The sequence below is a fragment of the Aulostomus chinensis genome, chromosome 6 (assembly GCF_037954235.1).
Source record: "Aulostomus chinensis isolate RoL2024-O1b breed Wild chromosome 6, RoL_Achi_v1.0, whole genome shotgun sequence".
Classification (NCBI taxonomy): Eukaryota; Metazoa; Chordata; class Actinopteri; order Syngnathiformes; family Aulostomidae; genus Aulostomus; species Aulostomus chinensis.
Window position 1 is genome coordinate 4,035,001 of NC_141325.1, and position 19,653 is coordinate 4,054,653.

The following is a 19,653-nucleotide window of genomic DNA, read 5'->3' on the forward strand; positions in this document are numbered from 1 at the left end:
ATTCATGCACACTCTGACAAACTGCCTGAAAGTGACAAGATAATCACCACATTCAAACTTACCTTCAGCTCTGCGTAAATGCCTTTCTCTGAGATAAACTAATAAATATACTGTTTTCTTCTCAAATGTTTTCCAGTGAAGGCTCTAATTACCATACGCTGACAAAGACCTGACAGAGGTGTAATAGTTAAAAAGGTAATTTGACTACAAGTAGGAGTTTGGGTGGGGAAAAGGGTCAGTGTGGCCCCCCCCACCCCCCCCCCCATCCGCCTCTCTGTTTAATGGTTTATTCACGCTTTTCGAGGACTTTTTGCATGATTGACTGACAAGGTCTTTTTCCGAAATAGCATCTTCAGTAATGAGAAATAATTGACTCCCTAATCAAAAAAAGGGGTTGATGGAATCCACAAACCTAACTGTAATCTTCTGTGGCATTTCCAGCGGAATTGACAGTCCTCATAGCTTCAGGCTCTATACCACTTTGATTTAATTGCTTTTTTTTATAAGATTAATAATATACTTTATACTGAGTTGTGTGTGTGTGTGTGTGTGTATGTGTGCGTGCGTGTGTGTGTGTGTGTACTGTATATGCGTTCCTCACCTTCTCTCAGGCTTTGTTTTTAATCAACAATATCACTTGAGAAGCACTTCAACTAGTGTAGTACTTTTTCTAAATTCTACATTTTCATTAAGGGAGCTGCTGTTGTGATTTCATTTGGTGCACAAGTGCTGTGCTGTGGTTGTGGGGCACGCCATTTTAATAAGCTGATTGTTGGTAAATAATTAAACTACACGCAGGTTTACCTCAGTGTTGGCCAAAAGATTGCTGCATTGTTGCAGGATAATTGGCATGAAAATAATAATAATAATGATAATAATAATAATAATAACCATGATAATAATAGTAATATAATACTCGTCATGATAATAATTATAATATTAGAAGTAGTAATAATAGAAATGATGACATGATAAGAATATAATTGCAGAATAGTTGATTAATGCAGTGGCTTTCTTCCGCATGCTTTTTGTTTGTTATTGTCTGTTTGTTTTACTAAAATTACACCAAAAGTTTTCTCTTCAGCTTTCACAGCGATGCGGTTCGGATACTTTTTTTTCCTAAACTTTTTTTTTTTTTTTAAAGAAAAAAAAATGTAATTGGCAAATTGAATTGCTTTATATTCTTTATACCGTACTTAAGTATTGTTCTCCATCTTTTAATCCAGTGTCTTGATTACTTTGGGCATAAGAATAATAATTTAAGTGAATGTGCCTTGCATGATGGGGCAAATTAACTTTTAGCTTCCTGCAGTCTGTCCAACTTGTAATATGGCCTCAACCCTTCCTCCCCTTGTTCTGTTCTGACTCATCTATCCTCTTGTTAAAAAGCTGTATTAAATCATCGCTAGTGGCAATGAGAAGTTAATTTCAGATTGTTATATATTTCCATTAATTTCAGTTGGCCTTCTGTAGTTTCTCCTTCTCTTCTTCCTCTGAGTGCAACGGGATCACAGAACCTGTTTTCTCTTTTTTTCCTCCTCGCTTTTCTGGGGTCTCTCTCCCCCCCCCCCCCCCCCCCCCCATTGCCCCACGGCACAGGAGACGAGCAAATATGAAGAAGTGGAAGATGATAACTGAGGGGGAGAAAGTGCTCTTTGTCACTTTCATTAGCGCTGTCTTTTACCTCTCCTCCTCATTCCTTTATCCCCAAACTTACTTTCTTTTCTTTCTTTTTTTTTCTCCCCTCGTTTGGCCATGAGTGGCTTCTCACTCGGAGATGGGTCGAGTGGCTCTAGAAGTTTAGACTAAACACGTCCTCTGAGAATCCAACTCCTGCAGCCCTCCCTGAAGGGACACACACACACACACACACACACACACACACACACACGCACGCACACCTGATTTGTCAGTAATGTGTAGCAGAAGCAGCAGCAGGCGCCTCCAGATTTGTTGTTTTCCTTTCATTTCTCCTTCCCTTCCTCCTCCCTCATTCACAGTTAAGGTGAAAAACAGTCCACTAAGATGTCCGGATGATTTTACTTTTAGCGCGTGCCACCTCTTTAAAAAAAACAACAACAGAAAAAAACAGTACACATTATCTCAACTTTACGTGATTCGTGTGTCTCAGAAATATTTCTTTCGTGTCGCCTTGCTCAACAATGCTCGGACACTTTTTATTATCTGATGATTTGATAATAACAAAAAGCATGAATGATATTAAAAGTTCTCACTTCAAATTTAGAAATAATGAGTGAAAATTCCCCATCATAGCTGGTTAAAACGTTCTCTCTGCACCCTGATTTAGAAATTTTGGCTTGCACACTAACTGTGGGCTCAGTTAGTACAAGGAATCAGTGTGTATCAGGCTGTGTGTGTGTGTGTGTGTGTGTGTGTGTGTGTGTGTGTGTGTGTCAGAAATGGACAGCAGTACCCGATGGATATTTAACACATTAGCTTTGGCAGAGCTGAGAGTGGTGTGAAAACACACTGATTTCCTAAGTGGCAATCATATCAGCCTTGCCGTCAGAGAGGCAGCGGAGAGCAAACATCTGTGTGTGTGTGTGTGTGTGTGTGTGTGTGTGTGTGTGTGTGTGTGTGTGTGTGGTGTTGAAAACTGAGCACATCATATCAACATAAACTCCCGTCTCAGATTTGTATGCTAAACTTTGTGTGTTTTTAATTACCTCAATTATGTTTTTGTGTTTGCTTTTTTAAAAATTAGTAGTTCTCTTATTTTTGTAATCTAACTTTCATTTCATTTAATATCCCTTTATTCCCTACCAATCGAGTTCATGAGCCCTCTCCACCCATTAATATCTTTTAATATCTTGACTTTTTTTCCTTCTTTCTCTCAGCTAGTGTTTCTGTGTGTGTGTGTTTCTGTGTGTGTGTGTGTGTGTGTGTGTGTGTGTGTGTGTGTGTGTGTCTCCGTCCGTCCGTGCTATGCTGTCTCTTCCCCACCAGGGTTCAGACAGCCTTGGGTTCTCCCCGATGTCAGTATCACCCTGAGTTACGACACAAAGGTCTCAGCCTCCTCCTCCACCCGCCCTTGTTAGGCCTTCTCGCCCGCTCCCTCCCTCTGTCAGTGCCATTCTCGCTCACCCTATCCATCCTCGTCTCAAGCCGAGAGTCACCCATCCGAAACTTTGTTAAAACAGGGTCATCCCCCGGCGTGCACTTAAAGGCTGTCCCTTTAACCTGCTCTGAAATACTTACGGCTATTATTATGGCTTATAAATCATTAAGAAACTTTAATTATACGAAAATTTCATGGTGGAAATGTGCAAGCTGACACATGGGAAGGGGAATTTAATGGGCCAGCAAGTCCCAGCACCGTGAGGGAAAATATTGAGGTTAGGTTTCTATTTTACAGCATTGCCGTAGGGTTGGGAGACAGGGAGGAAGACAAAAAAGAAGAGAAGAAGTGAGGGAGAGGGAGAGAAGAGGCAAGCGGAGAGGACGAGGCCTACAGAGTGCATCCAGAGCGCAAAAAGTAACTTTCTCACTTTACTCTGTAGACCGAAGCTGTTAATGTGGCCAGTTGATTTGGGAATGTTGAAGACGGTGCCTATACCATACCTTGTGCTGGTTTCTTAATGCACATGTATTCTAATTAACACAGGACTTTAATTAGTCACCACTATCGCTTTGTTAGGGAATGCCGCCTAATTAGAAATTATCATTCGGATAATTTCTGTAATTGCTGTCACCGACTGATATACGAACATCCTTAAACATTATAGAACTTTGTCTTCCTTCTTAATTGTGTCAATATCATTTCAATGTGAGTGTTGGCGAGGGTTTTGTTGCTTCCACAACTTGAGCAACAGCCAGCAGTGATTTTATTGTGACAGGAAGTAAGTTGATGAAACTGTTGTGAGTCGGGATCATTGACAATTACTCCCGTGCTGATGTTAATTAGAAATTAATAGAATTCTGTTGTGGTAGGTATCAAAAATGCTGCTGCATACGAGAACATCTGTTTGGCTAATCAAGTTTGAATGATCGCCACCGCAATAAGGAAGTTGTCAATCAAAGGAAAGGAGCAAGTCGATTCAGGGAATCATGCAACTAGCAGGACAAACAACTCCAAGTTTAGACCGCATCGAGAATTTTCTTAGAAAACATTTTTGTTTCATTATTAATGCAGTGTTGCATACATGCATGAACTCAGTCAAATTAATCTTGAGGAAACTAAATCCATTTTTTGCCTGCTGTTATTGTTCACTCACTACCCACAACCCCGTTTGTCCCTCCTTTCTTCCCTCCCTTCACCCCTCCTCTCTGCCCCTTCTCCCCCCCCCCCCCCCGTCCTCCCTTCCCGTCTTCCTTTTGTTTTCCATGCGGGCACAAGCGGGGCACAGCGCCCGCGGCTGGTAGGTTTCCTGGCACGCTGCTTCTCATCCTCTGCCTTTTGTTTCCACCAGTGGACATCCATTCCCCTCTTCTGCTGTGTCAGTAAATATTTATTGGCCTTCCTTTTCCTGACCACCCCCACTGATGCTTGTGTGTGTGTGTGTGTGTGTGTGTGTGTGTGTGTGTGTGTGTGTGTTGTGATCATGCCTATATATATATATATATATATATATATATATATATATATATATATATATATATATATATATATATATATATATATATATATATATATATATATATATATATGTGTATGTATGTATGTATGTATGTATGTGTGTGTGTGTTTGCATGCTTTGGACTGGTCTCGTACACACTGCTGTTTTGTTAATGCCTAAATAAAGAGTGTGTGGCTACTACCTTTCACGCTCATGTCCACACACATGCACCACCTCCCACCTCCTTGAGCCCGGTGCTGTCACTCATACAATTCAGCAATGCCCCCGACTCACCCTATCAAAGTCTCTCCGCCCACCCATCTTCACTTCCTCTCACTCTCCCTCATCTTCCCTCCATCATGCATGTGGCGATAAGCTGTGAGAGGAAACTGAGGAGGAAGTTATCGCAGTTTTCTCCTGCTCTGTCCCTCCCTCTCTGCTCCCTCGCCAGAGTTCACGCACTGGAGAGTCAGAGGGGAAAAACTCTGAGAGTAAATGCATGTGACCTCAGCGAGCAAAACCTCAGCACAGTCCTACAACACACACACACACACACACACAAACACACTCCGTCTCGCTCCCCAGGGCTCCGTGGCATCGTGCTGGAGAGGGCTTCCTTCCTGCGGTTAAGACAAAGGAAACTGGGGACTGACAGGGGACCTGGGAGTCCTGCTTCAAAGCCACAGGAAGCGCCGGTGTTGTCTCTTCCTGTGGAGGGTGTCGGAGCGTGGGGGGCCAGCTGCCTGTGTTTTCACAGCCAGGGACGAACAGGGATGAGTGTGTTTATGTGTGTATATATATGTCACAGACAGGTTAGGTAGCTGAACACACCACACCCTCTTTTGCCTGAATTAATCAGAGGGATGGCACACACACACACACACACACACACACACACACACACGCCATCCCAGAGGTGAAGATTCTGATCATTAAAATCCAAATCCAACCAAAAATCATCGACTAAACCACCTTTTCTCCTCAACTCTATTATCCTCATTGATTTATGATGAAAAACAGCCTTTTGTGTTTGTTTTCACTCTTTGTGGAGCCTAGTGTGTGTGTGTGTGTGTGTGTGTGTGTGTGTATACGCGTCTATGTGTGTTTTTCCTCCTGTTCCAGTGTTGGTGCGTAGACATTTGTGGGGGTGTATGTGTTAGTGCATGTGTTTTCAAACCTTCCGGTGTGCACCCGCATACATGTTTGTTTGTGTTTTCTGTTTGCTCTGGCATCTCTCATGCTCTCCTCTTACTCTCTGGCAGCAACGGGACAGTTAATCAATCAAATATTTAAGCAGTGCTTCAGTGCTCAGTGGGTAGTCCGAGATAATCTGTGGCTGTTGGCAGTGCATGGCGCAACCACATTATAAGCCTCGTCTCTAAGTGGCATAGTTGCAGGGCGCTTCTCCCTCTCTCTCTCTCTCTCCTCTCCTCTCCTTCCCCTTGGCCTCTGCTCAGTCTTTGCTCTCTCCTACTAAAATTCTATCTTCTTTTTCAGTTTCTGTCACTCTCTCCATCCCTTGTTTTCCTCTCAGTTGTTTACGGCTCTCTATTCGCGCTCTCTTTCTCTATGTATAATTGTGGCTTTTCACATTGACTATCTGACAGTAAGCAAGGCCCCTTAAAGGGCTCTCATCTTTCTGTCTTTGCCTGGTTCTCTCGTTTCTCTCAGTCTCCATTCTTTCTAGGGATGAGTCTGCCTGTCTCCCCACGGGGATCTCCATTGTGGATTACCATTCAGTTTTCGCCTAATTATCTAGTGGCTTTCGCTGCCTTTGACACATAATTATCAAAGGCCTAAATAATTGTCTTTATTATTGCCGGTGTTTAGATGTAGCATCAGCGGAGCGGTCGCGTGCTAGGGAGAAAAATGAAGTATTTATCTCGACCAGAGATTAGCTTAGCATGCTGTTAAATGATGTCTTGTTGCCTTCTTTAAACTTCAGATAAATAAGCATGATTTATACACACACCTCACACTGACAGGACGTACTTTGCATATTGTATTATGTGTCATAATAAGAGTATTTGCAAACAAAAATACAGCAATTAGCCGGCTTGTAGCAGGAAGCAGCTTAATGCGCTACTTTCCTGGGAGCCATGTGATAGGTCAGATAGACGATCCAAGGATCAGATCAAGGTCTGTGTCTTTGTGTGTTTGTGTGTGTGTGTGTGTGTGTGTGTGTGTGTTTGAGTGGCTCCAAACATGTGGGGGTCGGCTATTTCATAGAGCTCGTGAAAAGCTGGATTTAGTCGAAATTGTGCCAACCACAGAGGTCAGAAATCGGTGATGTTTGCGGGTCTCTATGGCAACCAGCCCCTCTGAGGAGAAATCAGAAAAGAAGTGGTTTATGGGGACGAAATGCAGTCGGGGGAGAAAAGAGAAGGGAGAAAGGTTCCAGTTCGTCCAGAGTTTGAATGTATGTGAGGGTGGGGGGACTTAACACTATGTCATCGGTCGTGACTCAGCTTTGTCATCACAGCTCAGAGGAATGTAAACGTGATGCGTGGCTGAACTCGTATTTAATTTAAATCGCGGCGAGGCTTTGCAGAAATGGGTTAATTCATTTCTTTTACACTTATTTTTGAACACATTAAATTATGATGTCAAAATGGTCTTGACACTGAATGAAGACTCTGTAAGCCAGCAGTGGCGCAGAAGCAGGATGAAGAACACCAGGCTGCTTGGTAAACTTTTCAACAAGGTACTGCAGGGAGTAACGAGGCTGCCCTTCAAGATGAGGACTTCGGTTTAGACCTCCAAACTACCACTTAAGCTGAAGATCCTATTCATGTTTTAGGAGGATGGCGAAAGTCCACTTGCTGCAGGGATGCTGTTGTGAAGCTGACCCAGCTGTGAAGTGGGCCAAAGGAGGAGAGAATCCTCAAGAGGAGTCATAAAGTGTTCATAAATATATCGGCACATCTGTGTCTCTCTCCTGTGTCTTTCTCCACAGGTTTTGATGCCCATACATCTGCTTCTCTTCCTCTTTCTTGCGTTTTTTTTTTTTTTTTTACACCCCCCCCCCCCCATGTCCAACCCCCACCTGAACTTTACTCTGCATATCCAGCTGCTTTAGCGTTAAAGGAAAGGCCAGCAGAGAGGCGGCGAATGTCTCAACATCTGTGTGTTGGTTTTAGCTCAACAAGTGCTTCCACATGTTTCTTCTCCCTGTCCGATACAAGAGTGATCACAACAGCTGGTCCGTTTCCTTGTTAAAGCCTCTCTCTGTGGTTGCCTAGTGGATTAGCACATCGGCTAATACCAACTTGCGGGCTAACACGGTGTAAAAATTAGAACATGGTGAGTCACAGGGAGATGCAGCTTCACGTGATAACATTTCGGCTTTGTGGTTTTAACGGATCTGTGACTGTCATCCGGAGCATCACCCAACCAGCAGAAGACAATGATATGCTCAGATTTTGCTTTGCAGCTAACCACAGTTGTCATTGTGGCTTGTAAAACATGAAAGTCAGTGGTGTCAAAATCTCTGTGGTTGAGGGCCACACTGCAGAGAAGACAGTCCTGGAGACAGAATTTGTCACTCTACTACGCCAACTGTTGCCACAGCAAACCGTGTGTGTGTGCGTATATGTGTGTGTGTGTGTGTGTGTGAGAGAGAGAGCTGTCAGTACGAGTGATTCATATAGCGGCAATGTTGGGTTGAGGCATCACCATCAGAAAACTAAAACTTTGTTTGGTAAGACTTTCAGATGTAGCTCCCCTCCCAGTTCCCACATAGAGGACGATGCCAAGTCTGAATTTGTTTAAAAAGAGCAGAAAACAGGGACTTGTTGTATTTCAAAGCAGTAAAATATTAGCTTCACTCACCTCATCAGCTGTGCCTTTGTCTTTTTCCGTGCCTTTGTCTTGTTCTAGTCAATGTCTGTCATTCAAGTCCTTGTGTGCAGTGCTCACACACCACCCTACACACACACACAAATACGCGTGCATACATTCATGTATGTAGGGATTTCACAATCGAGTCTCTGGCCCTGATCCAGAAGTGAGTCTTTTTAATATTTGGTATCCACTAATCCCAGAGTGGGAGATCTTTTACAGAGACGACGTCTCACTGCTGGAGTTACTGGTGCCATGAGTGGAGTAGCTTCCCCGTCTTCGTTAAAAACGAGTCCATCAGCTGGCAGAAAATTCCAGAGTGTCCCGTCTCACTGTGTGCAGGTCATCAAGTTAGACACAGACTTGATATTAGGTAGCAACAGCTAAGTAGCGGTCGGTGCTGGCTAAAAGCAAGAAGATAAAACCTGATCATGTTCTGCTGCACACTTGACTTCATATTCGTTACGAGGTTTGGAGAACAGCAGGTGTTTGTCCTTGTCTCAGCCTGAGTGTCTGAAATGTGTCACTCGCCTCTGTGGCCAAAGAAGTTTTCATGTTCTTGCCGTATTTGGTTTATTGAAAATCAGAGCATTTGAAGTGGTCAAAACAGATCAGAGCGCAGCAAATCAAGGATCACAGTTGGATCACCTTAATTTGAGCCTTTCCCGGTCTAGTTGCAGGTGATCTGAATATTCCCCAGTACTAATACTAGTGTTGGCCAGGGACATCCATGCAGGTTTTTTATTTTTAAAAATTGAAAGGAACCTAAAAGAGCCAAGACTGGCAAATACAGCTTGAAAAAGCGCATTTCGTATTTGAGTTACAGTTTTAATATGCCAGTGATAGCCAGTGAACTGCACCGATGTTAAGGTCCTTATATTAAAGTATATTTCAGTTTTCCATGAAAAGGAATTATTGCACAGTTTAAAGGGGCACATTATAAGAGCAAGTAGAGACCCATATCCACTTGGATGGTGGAAAAAGTTTCTCTGTCAGGTCCGGGCGACTGGATCTGACTGGATTGAAGTCATGTGCTAAGTGTGTTTCATGGGCAGTCAGTCTACTGTCTCCTGTTTCCTGGCCTCTGCCTACAGCTCCTATACTCAGGGACCGGCCCGTCTGGCTAGTGCCAGAAAACAGGACCTTGACTGACACCTCCAGTTTTAAAAGGTTGACTTTGCTACTCCCACAGGCCCAGTTCTGCCAGAGGAATGCTTTTCAACCAAGCGTGGATGAGGAGGCAGTACAGAGAGGAGTGTGTCCGTGTGTGCGTGTGTGATGGTGGATGGATATTTTGTGTGATGGAGTGAACAGTTGTCTTTTGTCTATCTCCACTGTCGTGTCCCTGCCTCATAAGGCGTACTTTCAAAGTGAAGCAGTCAGTTTCTGTCAACCTTTTACTGCAGTATAGCGTTTATGTTAATGTGTTATGTCTGCACACCGTTAAATGTTAACTGTTACCTCAGCTAGCTAGCTAGTGTTAGCTGGAGGGATGAAAACAAAACTGCACAGACATAAGATCGTGGTAACAATGCTTATTTCTTGATATCTCAAAAAAAAATCCCTGCAGTGATGACTTACTTTCCTCTATTTCAAATGCGTCCATGCAGTCATATTTTTTTATGAGTGTTGCATCTCCAAACTGTAGCACTAAAATCAGCTAATTGTTTTATTTAGAAGAGACTCTTTATGGTCTTTATAGAGATGAGAATGAATCTTTTGTTTTAACTCGTCCTCTATGGAGCAGTGGGCAGCCCTGGTCAGAGCCCAGGGACCACTTCTTTCTACCAGGACCTGAGATTGGAGTATTTACTTCCATGCTAACCACCGAGCCACCGTGTTACCCGTTGCACTGGGGTTATTTAGTCAGCCAAGGAGGTTATGTTTTTGTTTGTCTGTTATTGTGTCTGTCAGTAGGATGATGCAAATGCTACCAGATCATTTTGTCATGATGCTTGGCTGGGAGCATTGGCCAAGGATGGTATTAAATTTTGGGCCAGGTCCAGGTCTCTTTTTTTTTTCCATTGCAAAATAGGGATTGTTTTGACATTTTTAAATTCATCCACCTCTCAGGAAGTATTACATGAAAAAAACCCAGTTATATTTCCAGTGATAATGTGTAGAATTCAACTTAAACCCAGGTAAAGGCTTATTTAAGAGCAGGCTATTTTCCTTAGTGGTGGTTTATGCCCTCCAAATGTCCTTTGAGTCTGTCTGTCTGTCTTTCTTGTTTGTCTGGAAATATATCCAGCCAAACTCAAGTCCAGTAGTCCAGGACACTGCCAAGAAATACATCCCTCTAGATCAAGGGTTCTCAAAACTTTTCAGCTTAAGACTCAAGTGTTCTGCTGGTCAAACAGCTCCTGCTCACAGAATCAGCACTGAACACGTCAGCCGTGCAAACAAAGAATGTTCTTCTTCTGTTTTAATATGGAAAATGAAAGATATAATAAAAGCTGGTCCTCGAGACCCAACCCTAAGTTTTGGAAAGGCAGCTGTCGATGACATAATTAAGTTTTGACTTAAAGTGTAACAGTAAAAGCAGTTAGATGACCAAAAAAACACCAGATGCAGTTCTCTGTAGGGGCCTGCCATCAACAGTCCATCTGCCTTTTCTTCCCACCTCCATAAATGTAAAGAGTAAGTGATTGTTAACCTATTGTTGCAATTCCTGTTCTCTTTTCTTCGCATTTTATCTTAAGGCGAAGCACAGTGAATCGTCTTGTTCCTGAGGCCTGGCTTCAGGAGTCCTCTGGGTGGGACCAGCGGTGTGGGAAGTCTATTGTAGTGCAGTAACAAGTCCTTTGTGTGACATTTTCCTTAGCGTTGACATTCAGAGGGGAAAAGGAAGATGGGCCTGCGGACGCCACATTCTGTGACATGTGAAGGGAAAGGGTATTAAGAATGGGGACCGAGGTATTTGAACGTGCCCAGGGAAGGACATTTGCACAGTACGTGACAAGGACATGCTACGGTGTAGCAGCTCTTTCATATTTCACTATTACATTATGCTATACACCAGGTTGAATTTGTGTCTGCAGGTTTCAGGGTGTCCACTGGGCCAGTACTACTATAGTAGTGTGTGTGGACAGGAAACCCAGGATCCACTTATTTTAACTTGACATTTCTGCAATTTAAAAAGATGATTGTTGTTTTAAGTAGTCATTACCATGCAAGATGGCTTACCAATGTGAATTTGATTTAATTTTCTGCAGATGAACCACAGAGAACTGCAGGTGAAGAACAAAGTGTGCGCTGTGGCTCTGACCGACTCGGCTCACAACATCTGGCTCCAGGAGACCAGTAAAAGCACACAGGACTGGATGCAGCAGGTGAAGTAACCACACACTCTCCAGCAATCAGGATGTACAGCGTACTGGGGGCTGTTCCTGCAGGTTCCCATCACATCATGTTAATTCACCAGTGGTGAGCGAAGGTCTCTCACATTGTGCTCTTCTCTAATTTCTCCCTGCACTACTGCTGACCTACACCTGTCCCCTGACCACCAGCTAGCTTCAGAAGACATAGAGAACCATTGTTTGCATGTTTTATTTTTTCATCAGCTCCCTCTCTCTTTTTTTTCCTGAGTGTATGTCAGTGAGTAAACTGAGACAGTTAACCCCTCGATGTCGCGCGTGCATATGCAGCTGGGAATGCATGCGTGTAAATGCGCATGCATGTGTGCGTGTGAGTGAGCACACGAGATAGAATGCACGTGCACATGTGCATTTGTGTTAGCTTCATTTTAGCACTTGCCCTTTCTGGTGTGACCTCTGTGCCACACGCAGCACCTGGGCTCCCTCAGTATGCACATACAGATGAGGACCAGCCAAGACCGGAGCTGCTTGAGAGCTGGAGATGTAAATGTCACGCATACACACACACACACACACACACACACACACACACACACACACACACACACACACACACACACACACACCATACTTTTATTATCTCCTCTTTTATATCCCTTGTTTTTTGTTATTTCCGTCATGCATGTGTGTGGTTTGCGTGCTTGTGTGTGTATGTTATTTTGAGTGGTGGGGATTCAAGGTTGCACTGGCCCCCTTCTTGGCTGGCATTTCCTATTTTTGATCCATCTAAGGGATGTGTGGGACAGAACATAATTGGAATGTTAAGTGATTTTCTATTTGTGATGATTACCCAGAACAATACATCTGAAATAACCTTCTTTGTCCAGTAGGAGGAAGGTGACAGGCAAGGAATCGCTCTCTTGTAGTCATTAACCCACAGTCCTTTCTTTGCTGAATTAAAAGAGGAGTCTGCCTAATTAAAGGATTTTTTTTAAACTAAAGAAACAGGGGCACACCTGCTGTGCTTTGTGTATAGATTATAGATACCTTTCTTCCATTGTCCATATAAAATATTAGACCGATTTGAACAAAAAAGGTGTTTTTTACTTGTTGCATATTGTAAAACAGCATTTTTGCCAGCAAATTGGACTCACAGTGTTGCTCTTTACTTATATTGTATATACAACAAAAAACTTCTTTTAAAAAAAACAACTTACTTTTCAATGATGTTGATTGTTCTTCATTTCACTCAAAGAAAAATTACTTCTCACATAGTTTTACCTCAAAGGAGTTTTGACCTTCTTTCTCTGCTAATTAAGCATCAGGCAAAGACAAGAATGAATAAATTCTGGAGATCAGACAGTTCCAAATTGTGAGCTCTTAATTACTTTTCGATATGTTAACATATGGAGGGAGATTGCAGAAACAGTGTTTTATATTTCAACTGTCTTCGATTTTGTCCCTGAAATTTAATATTTCAAGGCTTCTGGGCAGAACAGTGCTGGTTGACAAGGTCAGCGTGAGGATGGAGGTGATTCCAATATCTAATCTGTCCTCTGCTTTACATGAGAACTCGATGCTGCAGTGGTCCCAGCAAAGGTCTGAGCTGGTTTGTAGCCTAATCCCATGGCGCTGGCCTGATCTCGAGGTCCCCATCATCGGCTCAGTTGTCTGATGTTTGACTTTGAATGATCACACAATCCACAATCTTCAAGTAGATGCACTTTTTGGCTCAGTGCGAAACATACACACAGACCGCAACACTAGATGCATATAATGTTCCTAAGGGACATTTGTATCAAAAACCCCAAACACTGTTAGATCTTCAGTGTAAACAACACAAGCACCGCTCACTGTGGCAAGGGGCACACACACACACACACACACACACACACACACACACACACACACACACACACACACACACACACACACACACACACACACTAAGGGAGAGCAGCACAGATGGTGCTTCACATCACAGAGGGAAGCTAGCAGTGACCCTTAATAATGCCCTGGGTGGTGTATAAATATGGGTGCCCAGACGAGTGGGTGCATGTGAGGTCGGGGCACCCCAGCAGTGCACGGCTCTGTTCTCCTCGGACAGAGATAATTCCCTCCCTCCGGGGTTCAGGAGGTCACTGGATGGTGGGATGGCGCAATGAGAAGAAGGGAGTAAAAGAGAGGAGATGGGATTTAGAGATCAGCGCCTGCTGGGCCAGGTTAGACAGACCAAATGGGTCAGACGAGGGGCGACTGACGTCACTGCAACAAGAGACAAAATACAGAGCCAGAGAATATAGGATGGAGAAGGCAAAATATCGACCAGACAGAAAATGAAATAAAGAAACAAAACAAAGAAATAAAGTATGAGATAGCTTCAATTATTTAAATCTCGTTGACTGCCACTGAGAAGGCATGGTAAAGAAAAACAAAGAGACAGGTAGGTTGTGAATGGAGTGAATGCAGATGGAGTGGAGGAGATGAAGAGATGTACGTGGAGATAGATGACTAGCATGGTGAGGAGAAGTGAGTGAGAGAGAGAAATAATGGTGTACAGCTGGCAGCCTGTCACAGTCTCCAAGGTGTCTCCTGTCACTGTGCTGGCCTGCTGTCACACTCTAGTGGCCTGCCCCACGCTCACGCACACACACACACACACACACACACACACACACACACTCATGCGCACATGCACAGAGTACACTATGATCATGAATAAACCATCGTAATCCATAGAGAGCAACTGGAGAGAGACAGACAGAGTGAGCAAGAATGGATACTGAGAACTACTTTCTGAGAAGTTAGGTTGCAGGCTGTCAGGTGTGTTATGGTTTAGGAGACTTTTGTACTGTTGGCACACACTTTCTACCCCGGGACTCAGTCAGTCTTGTGTGTTTTCAGAAAGATTGAATTCATTGAATGGAGGCAATTGTATGCAACTGCAGTGTCCAGGAGAATCGACGTTTTGTTTAATCTTGGCGTTCACATAGATAATTCTTTGTCGCGTCAGTAACAATATCATCGTTTAACTTGATTAATTACTTCGAAGTAAGTTCTAATTGAGGGTTATGTTTCGTTTTTTGCCCTGTTGTTTACATGGCCAAGGAAAATTAATTCAACTAATAGTCCTGTTTCTATGCAGCTGCACAAATTCTGACTTGTTTTGCTTGTCAGACAGATTAAGAGGCGGAACTAAACTTCTCTGCCATTGTTTCCCTCCTGTTGGGTTAAATTATTATGCACTGTGAAACTTCAGAACCCTTTTTTCTCCTAACATGCGTTCCTTACAGAAAAGTAAGCGATGTTAGGTGGCAAGCTGATGTAGAACCCAGATACCAGATCCATATTCTAAATATTCTTCATTCGTTTCCAAAGAATGCAGAAAGCTCTTTAAGTCTAACACCAACATCTCCCACTGAAAATGAAAAAAGTCTGAAAAGGCCAAATTCTGAAATAACCAACTGACACATGCTCTTAAATAACCCCTACAAAACCTGGAATATTCTTTTTGAAATTGCAGAATATTTGTGTGCATTGACCGTCTAATTCCCTCGTCTCAAAGTCAATGGCAATAATTGGGTTAGTGAAAAAAAAAGTTAGTAAATACCACAATTGTGTATTTCGAAGATTTGAATCAGAAAAACAACTGCTTCTACAGCAGAATGTTAGCTTTGTTCTTCTAATGATTGCATTTATGTATCTGAAATCAAAAAAGTTGTATTCATGTGTGAGAATTGTCACGTTAGGCCAAATAATGTAAGTCTCATAAACTTTAGTCCCTAAAATCCAGTGTACAAAACCCATTGAGTGAGTCAGGGGAATCCATGGTGATGCGGACTTCTTGATTGGCCTGAGAAATACATCATCCCTGCGATGTATCCAGCAGAGTTTGAAAGGAAGACCTCTTTGTGGACTTGTGTGTGTCTCCCTGGGACAGGAGGGACTATGGAAGCCTATGAGGGACCTGTTGGGTCCTGATGAAGCCTCTGTTAGATCAACCTGTGGAGTGTTTTGGGTCTGTTACTATGAGCATGCGTGTTCACATGTTTGTATTCGTGAGTCTTACTGGGTTGAAGCAGCAGGTTGCATATTTCACAAGCACACACACACACACACACACACACACACACACACACACACTTAATGGGGAATGTGTCAAAGCGTGTCTCACAGATACAGAGGTAGGAAAGACACCTGCTTGCCATTTACACTCTGAGATCATGATATTAGCTCAGTGGCGTCGCAACAGCCTCTAACATGTTTCTGAGTTAATTCACTTACATAAAATTCACTCTGCAACATTGTGTCTTGCTGAGCGTTCACAGGGGCTCGTGTATATCCAGCATAAATCCAAACACACATGCTCAGAGCAGCAGGGGTGGGTAGAGAGTCAAATCTGTTTACATGTTTGTTTCTCTGTCTGCCTTTAGTTCAATGGCGCCATTGATCGGTGGACGAGCCGCTTGAAGTGATGATGCTATGCGTCAGAGGCAGCCGATGTAATGTGCCATCCTTTTGTCGCCCCTCTCTAATCCCAGCCAGCAGGCTTTGCCTTTATGTGACTGCTGTTATGCCTGCGGTCTCCCACAGCACTGGGGCTGTGCGTGTGCATTTATGCGAGCGTTTGTGTGCACATGTGTGCTGTTGCCCTGACAAATCTATTCAAACCCCGACCTCCCTGCCTCCACTGGTGGCAATGGAAGAGGTAAGGGTGGGGGGGGGCCTTTGAAAGACTTCCCTCCTTCGCCTCTCTGCAGCCGCCTTCAGCCCACTGCTCCACAGCCCAGCTGACATCTTCCTCCAGACAGACTGAATGAATTAAATGAGATACAATGAGACACTTGATGTCGCAGTCAAGGAGCCCCAACGCTTCTGCGCCGCTCTGCACTGCTCTGCCCTCCAGCCCAGGCTCAGAGGAGAGCACATCTAGGGCAAAGCAAAGGATCTAAAAATACACAATATGTTACTGTTTACCAAGATGACTTGTCATCTTCCCCCAACATAACCCCCCCATCCTCCTTCACTCCATTCCTTCCCATCTCTCAGTCGATATTTCTTCAACCTCTTTGAGTCTCCCTGAGCTGCACCCTGTCCAGCCGCCACCCGAGCTGAAGCAGTGAGGTGAAGATAGAAGGGGCATTTCTTTTATTTTAGGGGCAGATTTTGTTTTGGATTTCCCAGGATTGGACAGGAGCAAATCTCGAACCAGGCTTTATTTTAATAACAGGCATTTTTGCACACATTTCCCATTGGAATTCTGATTTGCTTGTTGATATATGCTGAGGATTTATGTACATGGGCCAGATGTTTCATCATAATCATCTTTCACAAGGAGTTTCTATATGTCTCTGGAAGCCTAGAATAAATATATCATTGCGGGACAAAGGAAGAGGCATGACATGTGGCTGAGGAGATTTGCTCGGACTGAAATGTTGGTATCATGATTGGCTGTGTTCAGTTTCCCTCTCTACTTTTTTCATTTTCATACAGAAAAGCACATGAACACACAAGCATACTCGTGCTATCAGTAGTTTTGTGTGCCAGTGTGTGTGCAGAGACACTCAGGGAATGATAGAGAAGCAGACATGTGATATGTCCCAGGGTCTTGTCATGCGTGTCCTGTATGTATATTGGAGAGGTTGGAGTGGGAGAAGGTTCCCAGATTTGTCTCACCAGTCCCGTCTCTTTCAGCCTCGGGAGTCAGGGTCGTTGAGGGCAAAAATGCAAAAATGAAAAAGAAAAAAAAAAACCCAAAACAAAAACAGCTCTGGATGGCTCACAACGTTACTCATCTTTATTGGAGACCCCCCGCACTTCAACCACTGACCCACACACACACAAGCACACACAAGCACACACAATCTTGCACAACACTGTAATGGGCCAGGGTGAAAGTAAACACGAGCAGATAAGCAGTGATTCAGAAGGACGCCAGCTGCACATTCTAATCTCTTTACATTTTCTCTTTCTTCTATTGAACTTTTATCTTATCTGGGGAACGTCTTCTCCAAGCATTCCTTCGCAGCCGCCCTCTTTCCCTTTCTCCCTCTTCCCTCTACTAACCTCGAGCATACCAGAGCATAGAAGCACACATTGCACAGTCAAACAAGGGAAAACACACTTTGATATGTTGCCATCTGCTGACTCAAAGCTTCCGAAAAAAAAAAAGTTTTTTTTTTTTTTGTTACATTAGCACAGCGGATGAGACATTTAGAGTAACAGTTGACCCGGTTGAATGATGCAGTTCAGTAACTTTCAATAAATGTGCACGATACCTTTCAATCTTACTCGAACTCATTTAAATTTGGTTCATATTTATGTGGATTTTCCTTTCTCAGTTTTTGAATACTCTATACAAGATAGCTGAAGAAGGAGCTCCAGGTTAAGCAGGAGGTCCGCCTCGCTGGTCATGATGCTTTTCTGTCAGATAAAAGAAAAATGACCTCATGTTCTACCTTCTTCACCAGCCAAAGGGATTCGACGGCTCAGCTTTTACAAGCCGCACGTCCAACTGAAAAAATGTGGCAGTATGCATTGAGCTTAAAATGCTAAATTAGTGCATACCAATGAAGCTCTGACACATTTAAGTTTGGGTTCTTTGGTAATCATACTTCAGCTCAAGTCCGCCCTCCTTGCTGCTGATTCGTGGGTTTATCTCTGGTACGTAGGTAGAGCCAGGGGGCGCCACACAGACAGTCTGAAGGAGAATGAAGACAACAAAAACAGATAAAGAGGTCCTCTCCTTTTCTGACAGTAGAGTTGTCAACCACCGGGGGGGGGGGGGGGGGGGGGGGGTTTGAGAAGACCAGGGGTGTTTGCAGGGGGTTATGGGTCAGCAAGCTGGGCAGACACCCTCCCCCAGGACACCCACTGATCCGCCATGGTAGAAGGCCTCAACTCTCCACCACAAACAAACGCCAAGATGTCTGAGCAACATGTCACAGAGCTTTTAATTGCTTGTTCTCTCTCTCACCATCTCTCTCTCATCCTTCGCTCAGCCTCACACACTCTCTCACTACTGTCTTTGCTGGCTGTTCCCCTTTTTCTTTGTCTTCTTGCCTCTGTTTTATCTTCCCCCTCCCAGTTTTTCTACATGTTTTTACCTGAATTTTTTTAACACAATACTTTCAAAGCAGCTAGTTAGAATGTTACACATGTGCCATGGGTGGTGTATGTATTCATCTTATTTTTTTGTCTTCTTTATAGCACTGTTGTAACTGGGTGTCAAGTCCAGAGCCCCTGGATACGCCGCTGGATTCCATGCTTCCAGACTGCCCCCGAGTCTCTGCAGGTATCAAACCTACTGGGAATAAACACACTTAAGCCGTTAAAACGTTAACATTTAAAGCAAGTTCAGCTGCTTTTCAACCTCGGTCCCAATTTGTTGATCTGAGGAATGGAGTCAGTCCAATTTCTCATCACTGTTTGACTCATGCGGACCACCAGTGTAGTAACAGGCCCCTTTTTAAAAAATTTATAATACACACTCTTGCTCTGTAGGCATCGTATCACAGCACCCACAGGACCTGCACCCAAGCTCTGCCCCCCCATGGTTTAAACAAATTCGTCTGTTTTATCACTAAATATTGGAACATTTCAAATATTTTGACACAAAAAACACGAGGAAAAAGGGTTCAGGTTGAAAATTCTTTATTTTCTTTAGCAGTATTGTGACACTGGAATAAATGCATTCTATCATTACGACCAAATGAAGTCCAAATCTGTTTGCCTTTAGTATTTAGTCATCTGCCGTAAGCTAAAAATATTAAAGGACACTTGAAGGAAAAAGGTCAGAGTTCAGAGGACGCTACAAGAATGTAGCAGTGCAGGTAAGTGCATCTGCTTGAATGCACTCAACGTATACACCGTACAGTAGAAGTGTTAAACTCATACATGTTTGTCAGTGTGACGGTCAC

General features: G+C 43.5%; 1 protein-coding gene across 1 annotated transcript in view; it reads left to right on the forward strand.

Moving 5' to 3' along the window:
- arb2a (ARB2 cotranscriptional regulator A) overlaps positions 1-19,653 on the forward strand; it is a 151,919-nt gene that overhangs the window by 90,552 nt on the left and 41,714 nt on the right. Inside the window, exons 9-10 of the mRNA XM_086205916.1 lie at positions 11,633-11,749; positions 18,944-19,028. Of these exons, the coding sequence (XP_086062042.1) occupies positions 11,633-11,749; positions 18,944-19,028 (202 nt within the window). The remainder of the gene's footprint in view (positions 1-11,632; positions 11,750-18,943; positions 19,029-19,653) is intronic.